The sequence below is a fragment of the Leptidea sinapis genome, chromosome 6 (genome assembly GCF_905404315.1).
Source record: "Leptidea sinapis chromosome 6, ilLepSina1.1, whole genome shotgun sequence".
Classification (NCBI taxonomy): Eukaryota; Metazoa; Arthropoda; class Insecta; order Lepidoptera; family Pieridae; genus Leptidea; species Leptidea sinapis.
In genome coordinates, this window is record NC_066270.1 from 7,344,022 (window position 1) to 7,359,988 (window position 15,967).

The 15,967-nt window shown below is 32.4% G+C and overlaps 2 protein-coding genes across 3 annotated transcripts; one reads left to right on the forward strand and one right to left on the reverse strand.

Moving 5' to 3' along the window:
- The first annotated feature begins 915 nt into the window (after positions 1–915).
- Positions 916–6,004, forward strand: LOC126965091 (dehydrogenase/reductase SDR family member 4). The gene is made up of 7 exons (XM_050808554.1): positions 916–932; positions 1,520–1,677; positions 2,723–2,900; positions 4,076–4,153; positions 4,547–4,693; positions 5,273–5,407; positions 5,667–6,004. Exons 2-7 carry the CDS (start codon positions 1,550–1,552, stop codon positions 5,835–5,837), a joined length of 837 nt encoding a protein of 278 aa, XP_050664511.1. The 5' UTR covers positions 916–932; positions 1,520–1,549; the 3' UTR covers positions 5,838–6,004.
- On the reverse strand, positions 5,541–11,487 carry LOC126965012 (protein ecdysoneless homolog). 2 transcript variants are annotated; one of them, XM_050808421.1, is made up of 3 exons: positions 11,109–11,487; positions 9,345–9,547; positions 5,541–7,216 (listed from the first exon to the last, which is right to left on the reverse strand). In XM_050808421.1, exons 1-3 carry the CDS (start codon positions 11,308–11,310, stop codon positions 5,963–5,965), a joined length of 1,659 nt encoding a protein of 552 aa, XP_050664378.1. In that variant the 5' UTR covers positions 11,311–11,487; the 3' UTR covers positions 5,541–5,962. The 2 variants fall into 2 exon arrangements, with proteins under 2 accessions (XP_050664378.1, XP_050664379.1); XM_050808422.1 differs by having other exon boundaries at positions 9,345–9,464; positions 11,109–11,255.
- Positions 11,488–15,967: the final 4,480 nt, after the last annotated feature.

Genomic DNA, 15,967 nt, shown 5'->3' on the forward strand with positions numbered 1-15,967 from the left:
ATTAATAGCTTTAGTGTTATTCATTGCGTGCGTGTTCCTGAAATAGTTATAAATGATGAAGACAAATCTAAAATGTGTGATTGTCCGAGAATACTTAAATTCATTCAAGGTAGTCTTTGTTTACTATTTTTGATAAGTAACGATAAATAGACTATAGTACGTGAGTGTTTTTATTTATTTTAAGGACGATTAAAATGAATCACGTTACAAAAATGTACTTACAGCACGAGATAAGATATGGTTAAGATAAATGTAGGTAAATAAATAGATACAAAAATATAGATGAATACTATTATTTTCAGATAAAATACATTATTAGGTTTTATATCATAAAATACATTATTACTACTATTTCAAACTTTGTACGCTTTATATTAAATTAAATTTAAATTTTTACTGAGGCAGTGCCGCTTATACGCAGTATTTACATCCTCTTTGCGTATTTCCTTAGTATGTCAATTGCCATAACTGAGTATTAAATAATAAATTGAAAAAAGCTTGGGGAACTTCGGCTCGATTGGTCGTATTATATTTATTTCGCTGAATTTTTTTTTGACATAATATGAATTTATAAGTTGATGTTGAAAGAATTTTGAAGTATAAAAAAAATGGAGGTCTAACCTACATTAAGATTTTTGTAGCTCATAAACCTAACGGGGGTTTTTCTTTAAAAATGATTTAAATATTCTTCAATTGTATTTTGGTTTGAGCTGATGGTCTTGTTACCAATGCTCGTAATAAATAGAACTACAACTTGCCCTTGAAAGCTGTCTGACACGTAACTAGTGGACGGTGACAACTGACAGCTGAGTAACGACAACATGGCGGCAAAGCATTATGCACGTCTATACAAATTACAAACGCTATTTTCTCAGAAACTTTCGCTTGCAGTAGACTGGCTAGGCCAATAATAGCATGCAGCTGCAGTTAGAGTTATGTCCATAAAACCTGTTAAAAAGACACATGGCGTCTTAAAACTTAATCCGTGATCAAGTGTAGTTTGTCTCTTTTATGCCCAGTTATGAAGACTAAGCACTATTCGGACCTAAAATCTAAAAATAATGTTTTATAGATTGATCAACCGTGGGAACTGTTATAATACTTAGGTGGATTATGTCTCCACTCTACAAGCGCAAAACGACCACCCTGACCAACTTTCAAGTTGTTTGTTACCTATACAAGCTATAGGTACAACACTAACCTACATAATTACTTCGCTAATCGTTTAGAATTATGAATTAAATATTATAACAAAATACATTTACTTAGGTATCCTAAACAAGATTCAGTAGATAGAAAAATCACGCTGAATATGTTTTAAATAATTGTGCTGCCTATTGCATTCAATAAAACATGGATTTAACTTCACAATATTATGTTCATTTTAGTTACAATTACAAACACCACCTTATCTAGCGGTAGCGAGTCGCGGTATCAATCTTGATACCAATAGTATAGTAACAGTAAACTTAGGTGGTATTTTTATCGTCTTATATTAATATCGTTTTAGTTTGTATAGAACTGTGGTGCAAAGCACGCGTAAGTGAATATGAATTCTTGTAAAATGGCACTGCAGACTAAAATGCCTCAAATTCTGTTGAACAGAGTGAACGCTAAAAACTTTCACAGTTCTAGATTGAAGGGAAAAGTAGCAATTGTTACAGCCTCAACAGATGGGTAAGTGCAACGGTATAAGAAGTACTGGTAATATTTTAACCTTTGACCGTTACCTTGTAAGGTTGATTGTTGTAGTAGGTAGGTGAAGTACTAAAACTTATAATAATTACATTACAAGTTGTAAAGAATAGTTATTACTTATATTAATAATTCTGATGATATTGTTTTATCACCAGCTTTGCCTATGCATGATAACGTACGTTGTAAGTCTATTATTTAATATGGTACGAAATTATGCCAAATGATTATTTTAGTATGTTAGGTATTTTTGTGTGATAGAAAATACTATCGTAACTAGATAGAAGTTATGAGAAAACCTAAGTGGGTAGGCTTAAGTACCTAGTTACCGACTGCCATCTGTAATAGTTAATTTACATATTACAAAGGCCTTTTTTTACTTTAAAATACTAAAAAGAAATAAAATAGGTACGTATATACTTTTACGGATATTTATAAACACACGGGGTTGGAACTTGGATAGTCAGCCGTCAGTCAGTCACCCAATGTGATTAAAGGCAATTATCGCTTTTATTGGAGCTAACCAGATTGTTTATGCAAATTTAGTTTGACGTAACTAAGTAGCTAGTTAGGTAAAATCGCAGAGTTTGGACTTTAGATACCATATATAGGTATACTTTTTATGTTAGCCATCAACGAGCGTAGGTCGGTCTCGCTGGATTGGTGTTCCGTGTTCCAGCCAATTGATTAAAAATTGGAGCACTGAAATCTTTCACAGATTGAGGCTGAAATGCACTCCTGGCATAACGATATTTAAAAAGTCAGAATTTATTTATCCTATAGTTACAATATAAATGTAATTTGAGTATTTTCCACATGATGAGAATACATGCAATATGAAGAAGATTCCTTAAATATAGTATATTCTGTGGATATAAACGGCATTGATGTCCTAAAACAGCCAAGTGCGAGTCGAAATTTTGTTGCTTCTTCTTTCTCAAACAGTTCAAGGTAGTTCTGAGCAGCCTGATCCCTTAAAACTATAATGTCATTAGCCATATGAACTTAGCAGATTACTTGCATTTAGGATTGGATATGCGATTGCAAAACGTCTTGGCAACGAAGGTGCGTCAGTTGTAATTAGCAGCAGAAAGGAAGACAACGTTAAGAAAGCGACAGAAACTTTACGCAACGACGGTATTCAAGTTGAAGGTGTTGTTTGTCATGTTGGCAATGCGGACCACAGAAAAAAATTATTCGAAGTTGTAAGTATTATTATTATAAATACTCACAAAGGGTTACCATTAACTATAACTAGAGGTCGCCCATAAGTGGAAATTCGTCCATATTATACTCCATCCATGTTCGGCCATCTTAATATAAATAGATCCAGTGTCCTGATGTTTGTTTCCAATGAACTCCTAAGCTGATGAACGGATTTTAATGGGAATTACTTCATGGAGTGCAGTTTAGTCCAACTTAGGAGACGGACTAGGTTTTATTTCGATTTGGGAGCCATAATTATTTTTATTCCTTATATTTGTTTTGTATGGACATATTTTCTATGAGAGAATTTATTGACGCATGGTTTGATAGTTCTGCTGTGAAACAATTTCATTTTAACAACAGGGAGCATATTTTACGAAATAATTCTTGATGTTATGAAACAAATTCATAAAAAAACAGTATTTTATTTATTATGTACAGAACAACGTCTGTCGTGTCAGCTAGTACTTTATAATTATTTTAAGTAGGTATTATGTTAATAGAATTATTTTTTATTTATACTTAAATAAAACAAATAGCACAATAAATTATATCTTTAGCCGTTTTATACTGGATTTTGTCGTTCGCCATTATTCTGATGCTTGTAACATGAAAAAAGAATTTAATTTATCAATTTATAAAAAACTTACATGTTTGTGCATTAAAAAAGAATCCAAACATTTCATCTTAATACGTATACCTATATAGATCTTGAGTAAACCCAACCGTCAGGTCTTGTACCTATTATGTCCCCCATGATACTGTGCTATTGTGTTGCAAAGTAACATGCTTGTCGGAGAGTGTTTGCCTAATTATCATATTCAATAGTTTAGAACTACGTTCTTTTTAGTTACAGTTGTAAAATCACTTGTACTGTCGTTTGAATGTTATGGGTACCGATGTTGTACAAGCACATGAGATATTCCACCTACAAGTCTCACATTAAGGGTGCTGTGTGTAAGTTGAAGGGGTCATCTCGCGGTATTTTACGCCTTAGGACTATGCCCACCATAAAGACCGGCATCACTCCTGTGATTCCTCTGAAGAGCACGGACGAAGTATGCTCGTTTGTCATATGCCAGAACATTCTGCGTATAATTTAAATTAACTGAAAGCCGTCATAGTAATATGACCTATGCGTGAAATAAATATTAACCTTAAAGGATATTTTCAGGCCCGAAGTAAATTTGGTGGCGTCGACATACTTGTGTCTAACGCCGCTGTGAATCCTGCGGTATCACCTGTATTGGAGGTGAGGAAACATCATTTAACACACACATTATAGATAAAAGATAAAATAGTTAATCGTGATAATGTTTATGTTATCTTTATACCGACACGAACCTGTAACTGTGTGGCTTATATAAAAAATCAAATATATCATCATGATGGCCACCCAAATGGCATATGCCTAAGACATAATATTACTTTGAAAATTTGTTTTAAGTACTTAGACAAGGGAAAAATTAACATACCTAGATACCTACTATGTTACAAGTACAAAATTGCAAATAGGTATGGCGAACAAAAACAATTTGGGCGAACCGGTGGGAACCGAAACTGAGCCCATTGATTGCGAGAAATTTACCTATAATCATATTTGATTTTTGCGCCTTTTTTTTAAAGAAAATTCGATGAATTTCAGACTGATGAAAAAGTTTGGGATAAAATATTTGAAATCAACGTGAAATGTTCATGGTTACTCGCTAAAGAGGCTTATCCAGAGTTGTTAAGAAGAGGCGGCGGTAATATTGTTTTCATTTCATCTATAGCCGCTTATCAACCAATGGAGGTAAGACAAAATGAACATAAATATACATAGGTACATAACACTTATAATGCGCATATCGTGGTCGGTTCTATTAATTATTTGAATAATATTTACTCCACAGGGATTTTGGGATAATAATATCGATCTCGCTAGGCCTCATCTTTGGGAAAACACGTTAGGCCGACTTCCGTTCTGTCCACAGTCCGTTCACACCAAGTACAACTAGGTTATCCAAATATGTAATGTGTATAATATTATATTATCTTAACGCATAGGTACTTGTCACTGGTATTAAATAATCATAAAAAACTATTACAATGTAAGCTGAAAAACTCAACGGAATTCTGTTCAAATACAAAATTCAACATTCACTGTTATCCCCAGAAAGTTACACACGTCTGGCATCAATCGCGTTTTCTGAAGTTACCTGTGGTAATACCATACGCGTATTGTTTATTGTACATTTACGAGATTGATAAATTTATGCCGAAACATGTATTGCTTTATTTTCATTGTAACCCTTGTGAATAGGGGTATATTTACTAAACACTTCAAAAAAGAATATTACAATTAAAAGCACCTTTTTATCTAATCTTTCAGCCCCTGGGACCATACAGCATCAGCAAAACAACCCTGCTTGGTCTCACTAACGCAATAGCAAATGAAGTAGCCCACGAAAATATCAGAGTTAATTGTGTAGCGCCTGGAATTGTCGCAACTAAATTTGCTTCAGCGGTAAGTCACAAAGTGAGGTGATAAAATGCGTAAAATATGACCCTCTCAAATAATATTTAAGAGCGTACTTCGCCATTTCCATTAAATCTTTCCAACTTTTCTTGATATATTTATAGAAATAATAAGTCATAGAAAAATCCCTAAGTCTTTTTATTTCTCTAGATATATCGGTGTCTCTACTTCTTGACCTCGTAGACTGCAGATAAAACCAAAGTTGCCTTTGCAAAATCATGCTAAAACAAACATATTTGCATTTCAGATAACATCTTCAGACATAGGAAAAGAGAAGTCTTTGTCTAATGTGCCTTTGAAAAGGTTTGGGAAAACAGATGAAATCGCTGGGGCCGTAGCTTTTCTAGTATCAGATGATGCTGCATATATGACTGGAGAAACATTGGTTGTTGCTGGAGGAATGCATGCACACTTATAGTTTTTTTTTTTCAGAAAATTTTTCATCAAATCGGAAAGGGTACTTGGGAGTTCTGGATTTTTGTTCTTAATATTATGTGGGTTTTTGATTTGTAAACAAGACACTTAGTTGTAAGTGATAAAGTTTTATTCATCATCGTCAGAGTCTAATAAATCCATTTTATTAATTCCGATTGTTTTCAATACATTGCTCGTTGGCCCAGTTATACCCTCCTCCTTCATACTATCAACGAAATTCTCTACTATTGAATCATTATCACTTTTTAGGTTCGTTTTTAATCTTGAAAGAACTTCGTCATCAATATCTTGACTAATATCTTCATCACTGAAGTCATCACTAAAATCACTATCAACTTTTGTATCTGATGTTACTATATTTAAAAACCTATTTATACAATCTGCAAATTCTTCAGTATCAAATTCTATTTTATCATTTTCATCATCTAAATCTTCAACTGGTCTTTCAATTCCCTCAAAATCAGAAGTTGTTTTAAGAAAGTCAGCTAGTGTTGATGTAATCTGATTTGATGGTTTTAATTTACTTTCATCCATATTATCTGATTCGCCGTATCTAGTATTAAGGATGTTATTGATTTGTTCTGGGCTTACATCTAACCAATCATCATCATCTTCACTCATATCTAAGTTACTGTTGCTTATTACTTTATTTTTTGTATCAACAAACACATCAAGCAACTTTAAATCACTTATTTCATGACAAACTTGGGTATTTATTGGACACTCTATGTTACTAAAATAGGATTTAGCTTTTTCCAATAATTGCATATAGTCCTTAGAACCTTCAATGTTATCTTTGAAATACCCATTCTTAGTAAGGCTACTTAAAAACTTTAAATATTCTGATGATGAAAATATGTCTTTAGTTGACTGATTCTCAATTATTTTAAACCCACATGTTAATTTTAATCCTAATTGATTTTTCTTATCGTTTGTATCAATGCTTTTAAATAATTTGAAACTCTTAACTGGTTTTGAATTCAAAAGCATTGCATATAAATATTTCGTAAATATTATCTGAACTTGAACACAATCATTAAATGGCACATTACGAAAGAGCTTTTCTTCTAAAATATCATGATTGCAATATGCATTCACTATTGGTGATATTAAATAGGGTTTCAATGTTAGAATAGCTGCTAAATCTACAGGTACTCTTACAATAGCTTTATGCAAATTATTATGAATTTTTTCAGGGTATTCTTTAACTCTATTCCAAATTGAGTCTTGTATTAATATATCAGCTTTAGTAGTTTCAGGATTACGAAATATGAATTGTATGGCATCACTTATGCTTAATTGTTTCTCCAAGTCGCTGACATCAGGTGGAATAATATGAACATTATTTTGATAAATAAATACCTGGAAATTAAAAATTCATCATTTTATGAAGGTGTTTGTCATGAGTTTAAAAATATTTTAATTTTTTGAAAGAAAAGAAAGAAAGAAAAAGTTTTATTTTGAAACATAATATAAGTAAGTAGTTTTGTACAAAGACATAACATAAAAAATAAATATAAACTTAAGATTGATAAACAAGCAAAAAACAAAAAGACTTAAACATTTCTATTATATACGATTAAAAAAAATGGTCCCAACTCAGCATGTTGCTGGTTTGAAAACCATTGCTGGTCTTCCATTGGTTTTTGAAAGTTATGATAATGACAGTTGGGAGTCACAACAAAGAGTTCCATGATACAAGTTATAACACTATGAACTTATTTTGTTATGTTTTCTAAAGTAATAACCCTCACTTCTGGGATTAATTACACAAATTAAATTTGAAAACAAAATTTTATGAACGATGCGGGTCCCGAACCCGCGACCTCTCGCGTTCCGTGCGAGAGTTGACCAAAGCATACAAGATTTTATCAACGATACGTCACTCGAACGGTTGGCTCAGTTGGTAAGAGCGCTGGAACGCGAGACATCGCGGGTTCGAGTACGGCAAAGTTCATAAAATTTTGTTATCAAATTTTAAGTCATTCTTTTCAATTGTATAGCAATCATTAGCTAGTAGGTTCATAATATTTTAAATATTATATATTTATATATAATATGTGCTTACAATAGAACATTACAGTGTATTGTGACTCAACATAATATATTATTACATATTTATTTACGTAAAATGTTGCTTTAATGATTCCCTGGCTGATATGCCAGTATCTTACTAAATGCATTACAGTAAAAGCTCCTTATTCGTGTTCTCATGATTTTGAGGATTCCAATTGTTATCCAAGCCAAAATCCTTTGTAAACGCGTCGTGAAATGGAATAATCTATATATGTATATAAAAAAAAATAATTGCTGTTCGTTAGTCTCGCTAAAACTCGAGAACGGCTGGACCGATTTGGCTAATTTTGGTCTTGAATTGTTTGTGAAAGTCCAGGGAACGTTTAAAAGGAATAAATATGAAAATGCTCTTAATCAAATAAAAACAATAATTTTGTTTTTCCTTTGAAGTGTCCTCCGTCGTTCAGAAATCAAATTGAAAGAATAGTTTCAAATGAATAACTAATTAGAATTTTTACATTTGTTTCTAACTTTCTCAGGAGGTAAAAAATAAATTTAAACTTAATTTTAACTAACTATAGTTGGTACATTAAAGTTGTTAACTATCGATAACATTATTTTTATGTAGATTGATAAATCTTAAGTTTTGTCACAAATTAAATTTCGCAACCATAATCTTTGACATTTGACAACCAACTATATGTAGATTGATAAATCGTACGTTTGAAACAATTTCATAACAACAACAGGGTGCATATTTTACGAAATAATTCTTGATGTTATGAAATATTATTGACAAATTCATAAAAAAAAAACATTATTCTAGTTATTATATACAGAACAACGTCTGTCGGGTCAGCTAGTAAATAATAAAAATACACCTTATTACAACAAATTGAAGGAGCTTTAAAAACAGCCAAGCTAGAAAAAAATTATAAAATTCTTTAAACCATTACCTTGGCCTGAACTCTGATGATAATAATTAATTAATATGGTCAAAAACTTGAATAAAATTGATATTGTATTTTTTATTTTGCCACCTAGGAACATCTCCCATATAATTTACCATTCCATATACACGGTTTCTGTATTCACAGCATATTAATTAAGGAACATATACCCCGAAAATAAAGAGCTTTTACTGTATATAATCTATAAATAACATCAGTACAAACCATCCATCCATGCAGTCATCAATTATATATGATTTAATCATCATAATTAAGTTATATATAATATGGACACACTTGATTTCTACTACACAACTGCAAACAGCAGAAATTGATATAGAAAGTAAGCTGAATTACTTATTTCAAAGCAATCTAGAGATTATGTGTACCAAACTACTTCTGCTCTCAATTATGATTGCTAAAACATGAGTAACTAGGCTAGGCTAGAGTTAAGCTGCAAAACATTGTAAGAGTACTCATTTACCATCAAGTGACCTACTTGGCATAGAAATTATTAAACTCACCCGATTCTCAGCACTTTCAGGATTTAACCAGCTTGGTAGGTGATTTGCAGCTTCAATCAATAAAAAATATCCATCATTATCTTCAACATGGATGAGTAAATCCTCATGCATTTTAGATATCTGTAGCACAAGATAAATTATAAACCATTCATCTTCTATATTATCACCAAAACATGTTATACTTAGTAAATGCATTGGAGTTTCTGTAAATTAGAATAATAATAGATTAATTTTTATCAAAAATATACCATACACATTAATTTTATCTGTGGGAGGTTTCTTAGAAACAGGGTGACAACTAGATGGAGCCATAGTTGATCCCACAGGCCATAATATTACATGCAGCAGTATATGTGTTTGAGTTTGAAACTTGCTATAGCTAGAGAAATTACTGGGCTAATAGGACACATCTCATGTCTCAGAGTGACCACCAAGGTTTACACATTAACCTTCCAAAATTGGCAGCGCCCCAGGGCACTTGATTTTTCAGATACAATAAAACTGAGAGTGCTGTATGACACACTATTCCCTAACCAACCTCTGACTCTTATTTTGTTTATAAGATGGTTTATTTTATGTTTCAATAGCATTCAGATACATTCACTAAAAATCATAGTAATTATGAGCAATCTATTAATACACATTGACAGAATGCTATGTGCACACCAAAATCATACCAATTTGAGGCATACTGCGCGATCTGAGTTTCCCGGAACGGACAGGTTAATTTTACCAGTTAGAGTTTTATTAGAAACAGGATAACAACTAGGTCCTAGGTGACTCCCACCATGGGGCCATATTATTACATGATGCAGTATATGTGTTTAAGTTTGAAACTTGCTTATAGGTAGCTAGTAAAATTACTGGGCTGGACACATCTTATGTCACAAAGTTACTCCAAAACTTTGGGTTCAATAAAATCCTGAGTGGAACTTCATTGTGAGAAGGGTGTATCATTTACCATTAGGAGAGTGTATTGCTTGTCTGTTTACTATATTTCATTAAAAAAACAAATACATACAAATTAATTGACCATCAAATACAGTGTGGACACCATTGAATGCAACTCAATTTAATAACAAATACCTTAAAACATTGAAATTCCTTTAATTGACTTAGTAATACACACCATGTAGCTTCACCCCCAAAATAAATGTGATCATTAATCAGTAAACATTACATTCTTAGTTACCAAAATTAATACAAACTGCAGCCTTATATGTTGTTTAGTTTTTTTTTTATTTATTTATCTAGCCGAAACTATGATACATAATGAAGATTTAAAGAAATTGATAGATGTTTATCTTATCTATGGTGGTTACCAGCCTGTCATATTTTATATTTTAAATAAATACTTATAGTAAATAACATTAACTTTTCTTCCATCTATTTAAAGGTGCATCTTACTATTGCCATAAAATGTGCTATCCCTTGATATAGTTAAGCAGAAAGACTACATTCAATTAGTATTATGAAGTTTACTATTAGACTTATTATTGTCCTCAAAATAAGTAAAAGCATAAGTAAAAGAGACACAAATGAGTTTTGATTAAGATTTGGGTGATCAATAGAAATCTGTCGGTGGTATTACTGTGTCTTGATATATTCATGACTGTTTATTGTTAGAGAGATAAGACATGTAATAAAAGTAGAAAGTTTAGTTTAACATGTATTTTTATACATAACTGGGTCATCAATTAAAATAAAATAGTAGCAGTAAATTAATGTATAGGTTTAATGTCTAAAGCTGCATATAATACTGACCATTGGTACAGCTGCTAAAAACAGGAAGGTATACTTTGAATTCGTCTCTATTCCAAATATAATCTGTAGATAGTGAGGCTATAGTGTTATTTATTGAATTGCTTAGCTCTTTCCACTCATTTTCATTCAAAGCATTGCTTGAAAAAAATGTACAATGTACGGTGTCGTCAAATTTTAGTGAATTACAAGAACTTTTCCTCATTTTTGTAAACTACACTATAACAAGTACCAACACAACGTGACCACAAAATATTATTCTAGATTGAACATTCACAAATAATTAATAATATTAATAATTATAATTTAAACTCCTGTACCAACAAAATTCTAACCCTAGTTACCTACACATACACAACTATCGAAGCACAACAGCACAAGTATGTTCAAAAATCAAAACATCAAATCAGAAGTCAAAACATTGATCTTTTTTTTTTTGGTGGGTGAGTGCTTGAAACAAGTGTTTGATTTGTTTATAGCAATAATTTCTAATTATTAATTAATTGTCGTGTGTGTCTGCTGCATTTTAATTTCTGTTGATTATCTAATTAGTAATTTGAGTGTTTATTTATAAGTGTGTTGTCTGTATAATTATTGTAAGTATTGCATTTGTATAAATATGATTGGTAGCGACCCTCCCCCCGATCCTGAGGGAGTCCACCATCCATCCCCCATGGGTAGTGTGAGGTAGATCCCGCTTCTTTTCAACTGACAAATAAAAATTCTATTTAACAAACAATAGGATCCATACAGTCGATATATACCTTGCCAGTATATGAAGGAAATAGAAAACGTTATTCGAATCAGCATGTTGCTCCTTTATTGGTACACGTGAGTAAAGACTGTGAACCTTCATCAAACACTATACTTCGACCAATTAAGTTTGGACACTTCTTACACCACAGTGAGATTAAAGGTGTAGTCAAGGATAGTGTTAAACGCATAGGCCGAAACCCAGTGTCTGTTGAATTTAAAACTGCTGATGCCGCGAATGCATTTTTGGATCACAACAGTATCCAACCCCAACGGTGGTACTAACATTCATAGGGCAAAAGCTCCCAGAGAGAGTGTATTATTTATTCACCTCATTACCAGTACAGACTACTACTACTACTACTTCTACCTACCATCCAATGCAACAAATGCTGCAGATTTGGTCATATTTCTTGCAATGCCGTTCAAAAGAACGTTGCTTCACCTGTGCTCAACCACACGCCGGAATAGATTGTACAAGTGCTTCTCTGACCCCTATTTGCCTTTTGTGCTCAGGAAATCATAAAGCCACTGCCCCAAAATGCCCCGAACACTCAAGACAGAAATCAATTAAATTAGTTATGTCTCAGGAGAATATTTCATATTCTGAAGCATCAGTTAGATTCCCTCAAGTGAGAAAATCTTTTGCTGATATTTCTCGTTTTTAATTAAATTCCTATTTCTTCCCACAGTAACGACATTTTTGCCGTTGCTATTAGAGCTAATAATATTTCTTTCCTTTCTATCTACATTCCTTACCCTAATCTTGCTCTCCTTTCTGAATTAAAATGTATTATTATGAGTCTTCCTTCACCCATCCTTATTTTAGGTGACTTTAATATTCATCATATTTCTTGGGGCTGTTATTACTGTGACTCTATTTCATTTTCTTTCCTTGATCTTTGTTATGAATTATATTTGTGTGTTCTGAAAGACGGGACTCCTACTCGTAGAGTCCCTCCATCCCAAAATCCAAAGACTGCACTTGATCTCTCAATAACTTCTTCTTCTCTGGCTTCTAGGCTGTCCTGGTCCATCTTTTCTTCTACTCATGGTAGTTATCATTTCACTGTCTTACTCTTAACTCCAGACTCCCTTTATCCTAATCCTATTGCAACTCTTCCTCCTCTCCTAAAATTCAACATTTACAAAGCTGATTGGTCTCTATTCAGATTCTATTTAAATCAAGAAATCTTGAATATTCCTTCAATTACCTGACAATGTCCTTTCCTCTTATGTATTGTTCAGAAACGCTATTCTAGACTCTGCGGATAAATCAATTTCTCTCAAGAATTTTTCTAAAAAGAAAATCTCTTCCCCTCCCTGGTGCAATCCGAAATGCACAGATGCCTGTAAGATTCGTTCAGAAGCTGAAGACACTTACGCAAAGGTTATGAGTCTTGAGAATTACATCTCTTACCAGAGACTTGCTGCCAAGACCACTAAACTTTTGTCAGAAAAGAAAAGATCTGGATGGTCGCATTTCTGCAAGGAACTCTCTCCTATTACTCCCCCTTCTAAGGTCTGGAAGAATATGAAATGCTATCGATACTCTGTTGTTTCTAGTCCTGTCATTTCATCTAACGACCCGTCGGACTGGATTGAACAATTCTCTTGTAGAATAGCTCCCTCCTTTTTACCTTCTTTGGAAGAACTTTGCCCACCCATTCTTCCTCTATATTCCCCTGATGATTTTGAATCACCTTTTTCTTGGGAGGACTCTCAATTGCACTAAAGGGCCTTAGAGACTCATTTCCAGGAATTGATGGGATTCCATATTCTTTCATCTCTAATAGTAGCGTCTCCGCAAAACAGGTACTTTTATCCATTCTTAACAATATACTTTTAACAGGTACCCCGCCAGAGGAATTGAGAACACAGATTATTATACCCATTCTAAAACCTGGCAAGTCCAGCTCTGACCCATCTAGCTATCGTCCAATAGCTTTGTCTTGCACAATGGCTAACTAACCAAGTAACCCTTTGTATATATTGTGTTTCCCTTTTTTGTTTTAGATACATCACCAGTGTTCTTTGCGGTGAATAATCTCAGCAGTAACAAATTTCTGAAGACCTTGTTTATTCACGAAGCCATATATAGCAGAGTTGATTAATATACACTCGTCATTGGCGAAATCTAAAAGGATCAAGCCAAACAATAATAATAAAAATGATCTTTTTTTAAATCAATTCGTCTATTATTTTAGATTTGTCCATCCAGGCCAGGCAAGGTTATAGACCACACAGCCTTATCAATCGTTAAAATATAATATATTTTCAGAGAATGTTTTAACGTCCTATTCTTCTTCTTGATTTAAACTATACTCGCATATGTTCTTCTTTAGGATATACTTTCAAAGTGATAAAATGGAGATCTAGCCTATATAAAGATTTTTTTCCAATAAACCTAACCGGGGTTTTTCTTCTAATCGAGTATATTGAAAAATGATTTCAAATATTTTTAGATTGTGTTTTTCCTATTCTACGACCCATTATTATTCCTCAATAGCATGGTTTCGTTAGCAATAAATCTGTGGAGTCCAACTTATGTGAGTTTGTTCATCAGGTAAATACCGCAATGGATCAAGGCTTACAGGTGGATGTTGTGTATACCGACTATTCAAAAGCTTTTGATAAAACCTGTCATCTAATCTTAATTCGTAAAATTGATGAACTCGATACACATGGCGACCTCCACCGTTGGCTTACTTTATACCTCAGGGATCGAAGCCAGGCTGTTACAATTAAAGTTACTGCTCTACGTTCGTACCTGTTACTTCTTACGTTCCTCAAGGATCTCATCTTGGACCCCTTTTATTTAATCTATATATTAATGCAGTATTTAAACTTTCTTCAATTCTTCTCTATGCTGATGATATGAAGATATATAAAACAATAAGTAAACTTTCTGATTGTAGCTTACTACAGGATGATTTGAATGAATTGTGTTAATACTGCAATGATAATCTCTTACAACTTCTTTTTCTCGCAAAAAAAAAGCTATTAAATTCAAGTACACTTTAAATGAAAATCTTATTATTATGTTTTATAGGTGAGAGATTTGGCGTTCACCTTGACTCCTCGTCCTCGTTAACCTTTATTCATCACTATAGATGTGTGACTGCAAAAGCTTATCGCATGCTTGGTTTTTTTTTCAGAGTTAGTAAAGATTTAAAACATATTATCACCCTGATTCTTCTATTTATTGCATTTCTTCGTTCTATACTTGAAATCGGCTCAGTTATTTGGAATCCTCATTACAAAGAAAATTCAAATAAAATTCTTAAAGCATTTATAATTTAGGTGTTCCGCTATCGATCTATGTGTTCGTTGTTGTAACTTAAACTCTGTGGAAAAACGTCGTAAGGTAAAGGATCAAACATTTCTGCTAAAATTAATTCATAATATTATTGACTCTCGACTTCTTTTAAATTGCCTTAATTTCCGATGTCCAAGACAATCTTCGCGAATTAAATCTTTATTTAACTTACATATTACATGCACTAACTATGCACAAAATGCCTTCATTCATCGTTCTTGTTTAGTATTCAACAAAGAATACTGTTCAATTGATTACTTTTCAGGGTCGTTACAGAAGTTGATTGAACAAATTAAGAAAATGTCTTAGTTTAAATTTATTCTCATTAGTATTAAATAATATTGCATCTCTTTTTTAACTTAAAAATGAATGCTCAATAATTTTCTGTAGATATTTTATTATTTTCAATTCAATATATTTAATTAATATTTATTATTTTCAATACAAATTAGTTCTTTTAAATTGTAATTAATTTGCTCGCATTTTTTTATATACTATTTAATTGTGGAAACTTTTATTGGTCAGTGATTTATATTTTAAGTTATATTTCTCAAGTGTATTAAGTTGTACTTTTTGTTTCCTGAAGAAAATAAAATAAATAAATAAATTACTAATTATGACAGTAATAACAATCATCATCATCACGAAGCATCCTTACACAAACGAAACATGAATTCAAGTTCTAAAGGTTGATGCAATGAAAATGTATAGTTGTACAGTTTATTCTTTATTACTTTTTATGAAATAGTTTATATTATTTAAACACGATTGATATATTGGATGCAGGACC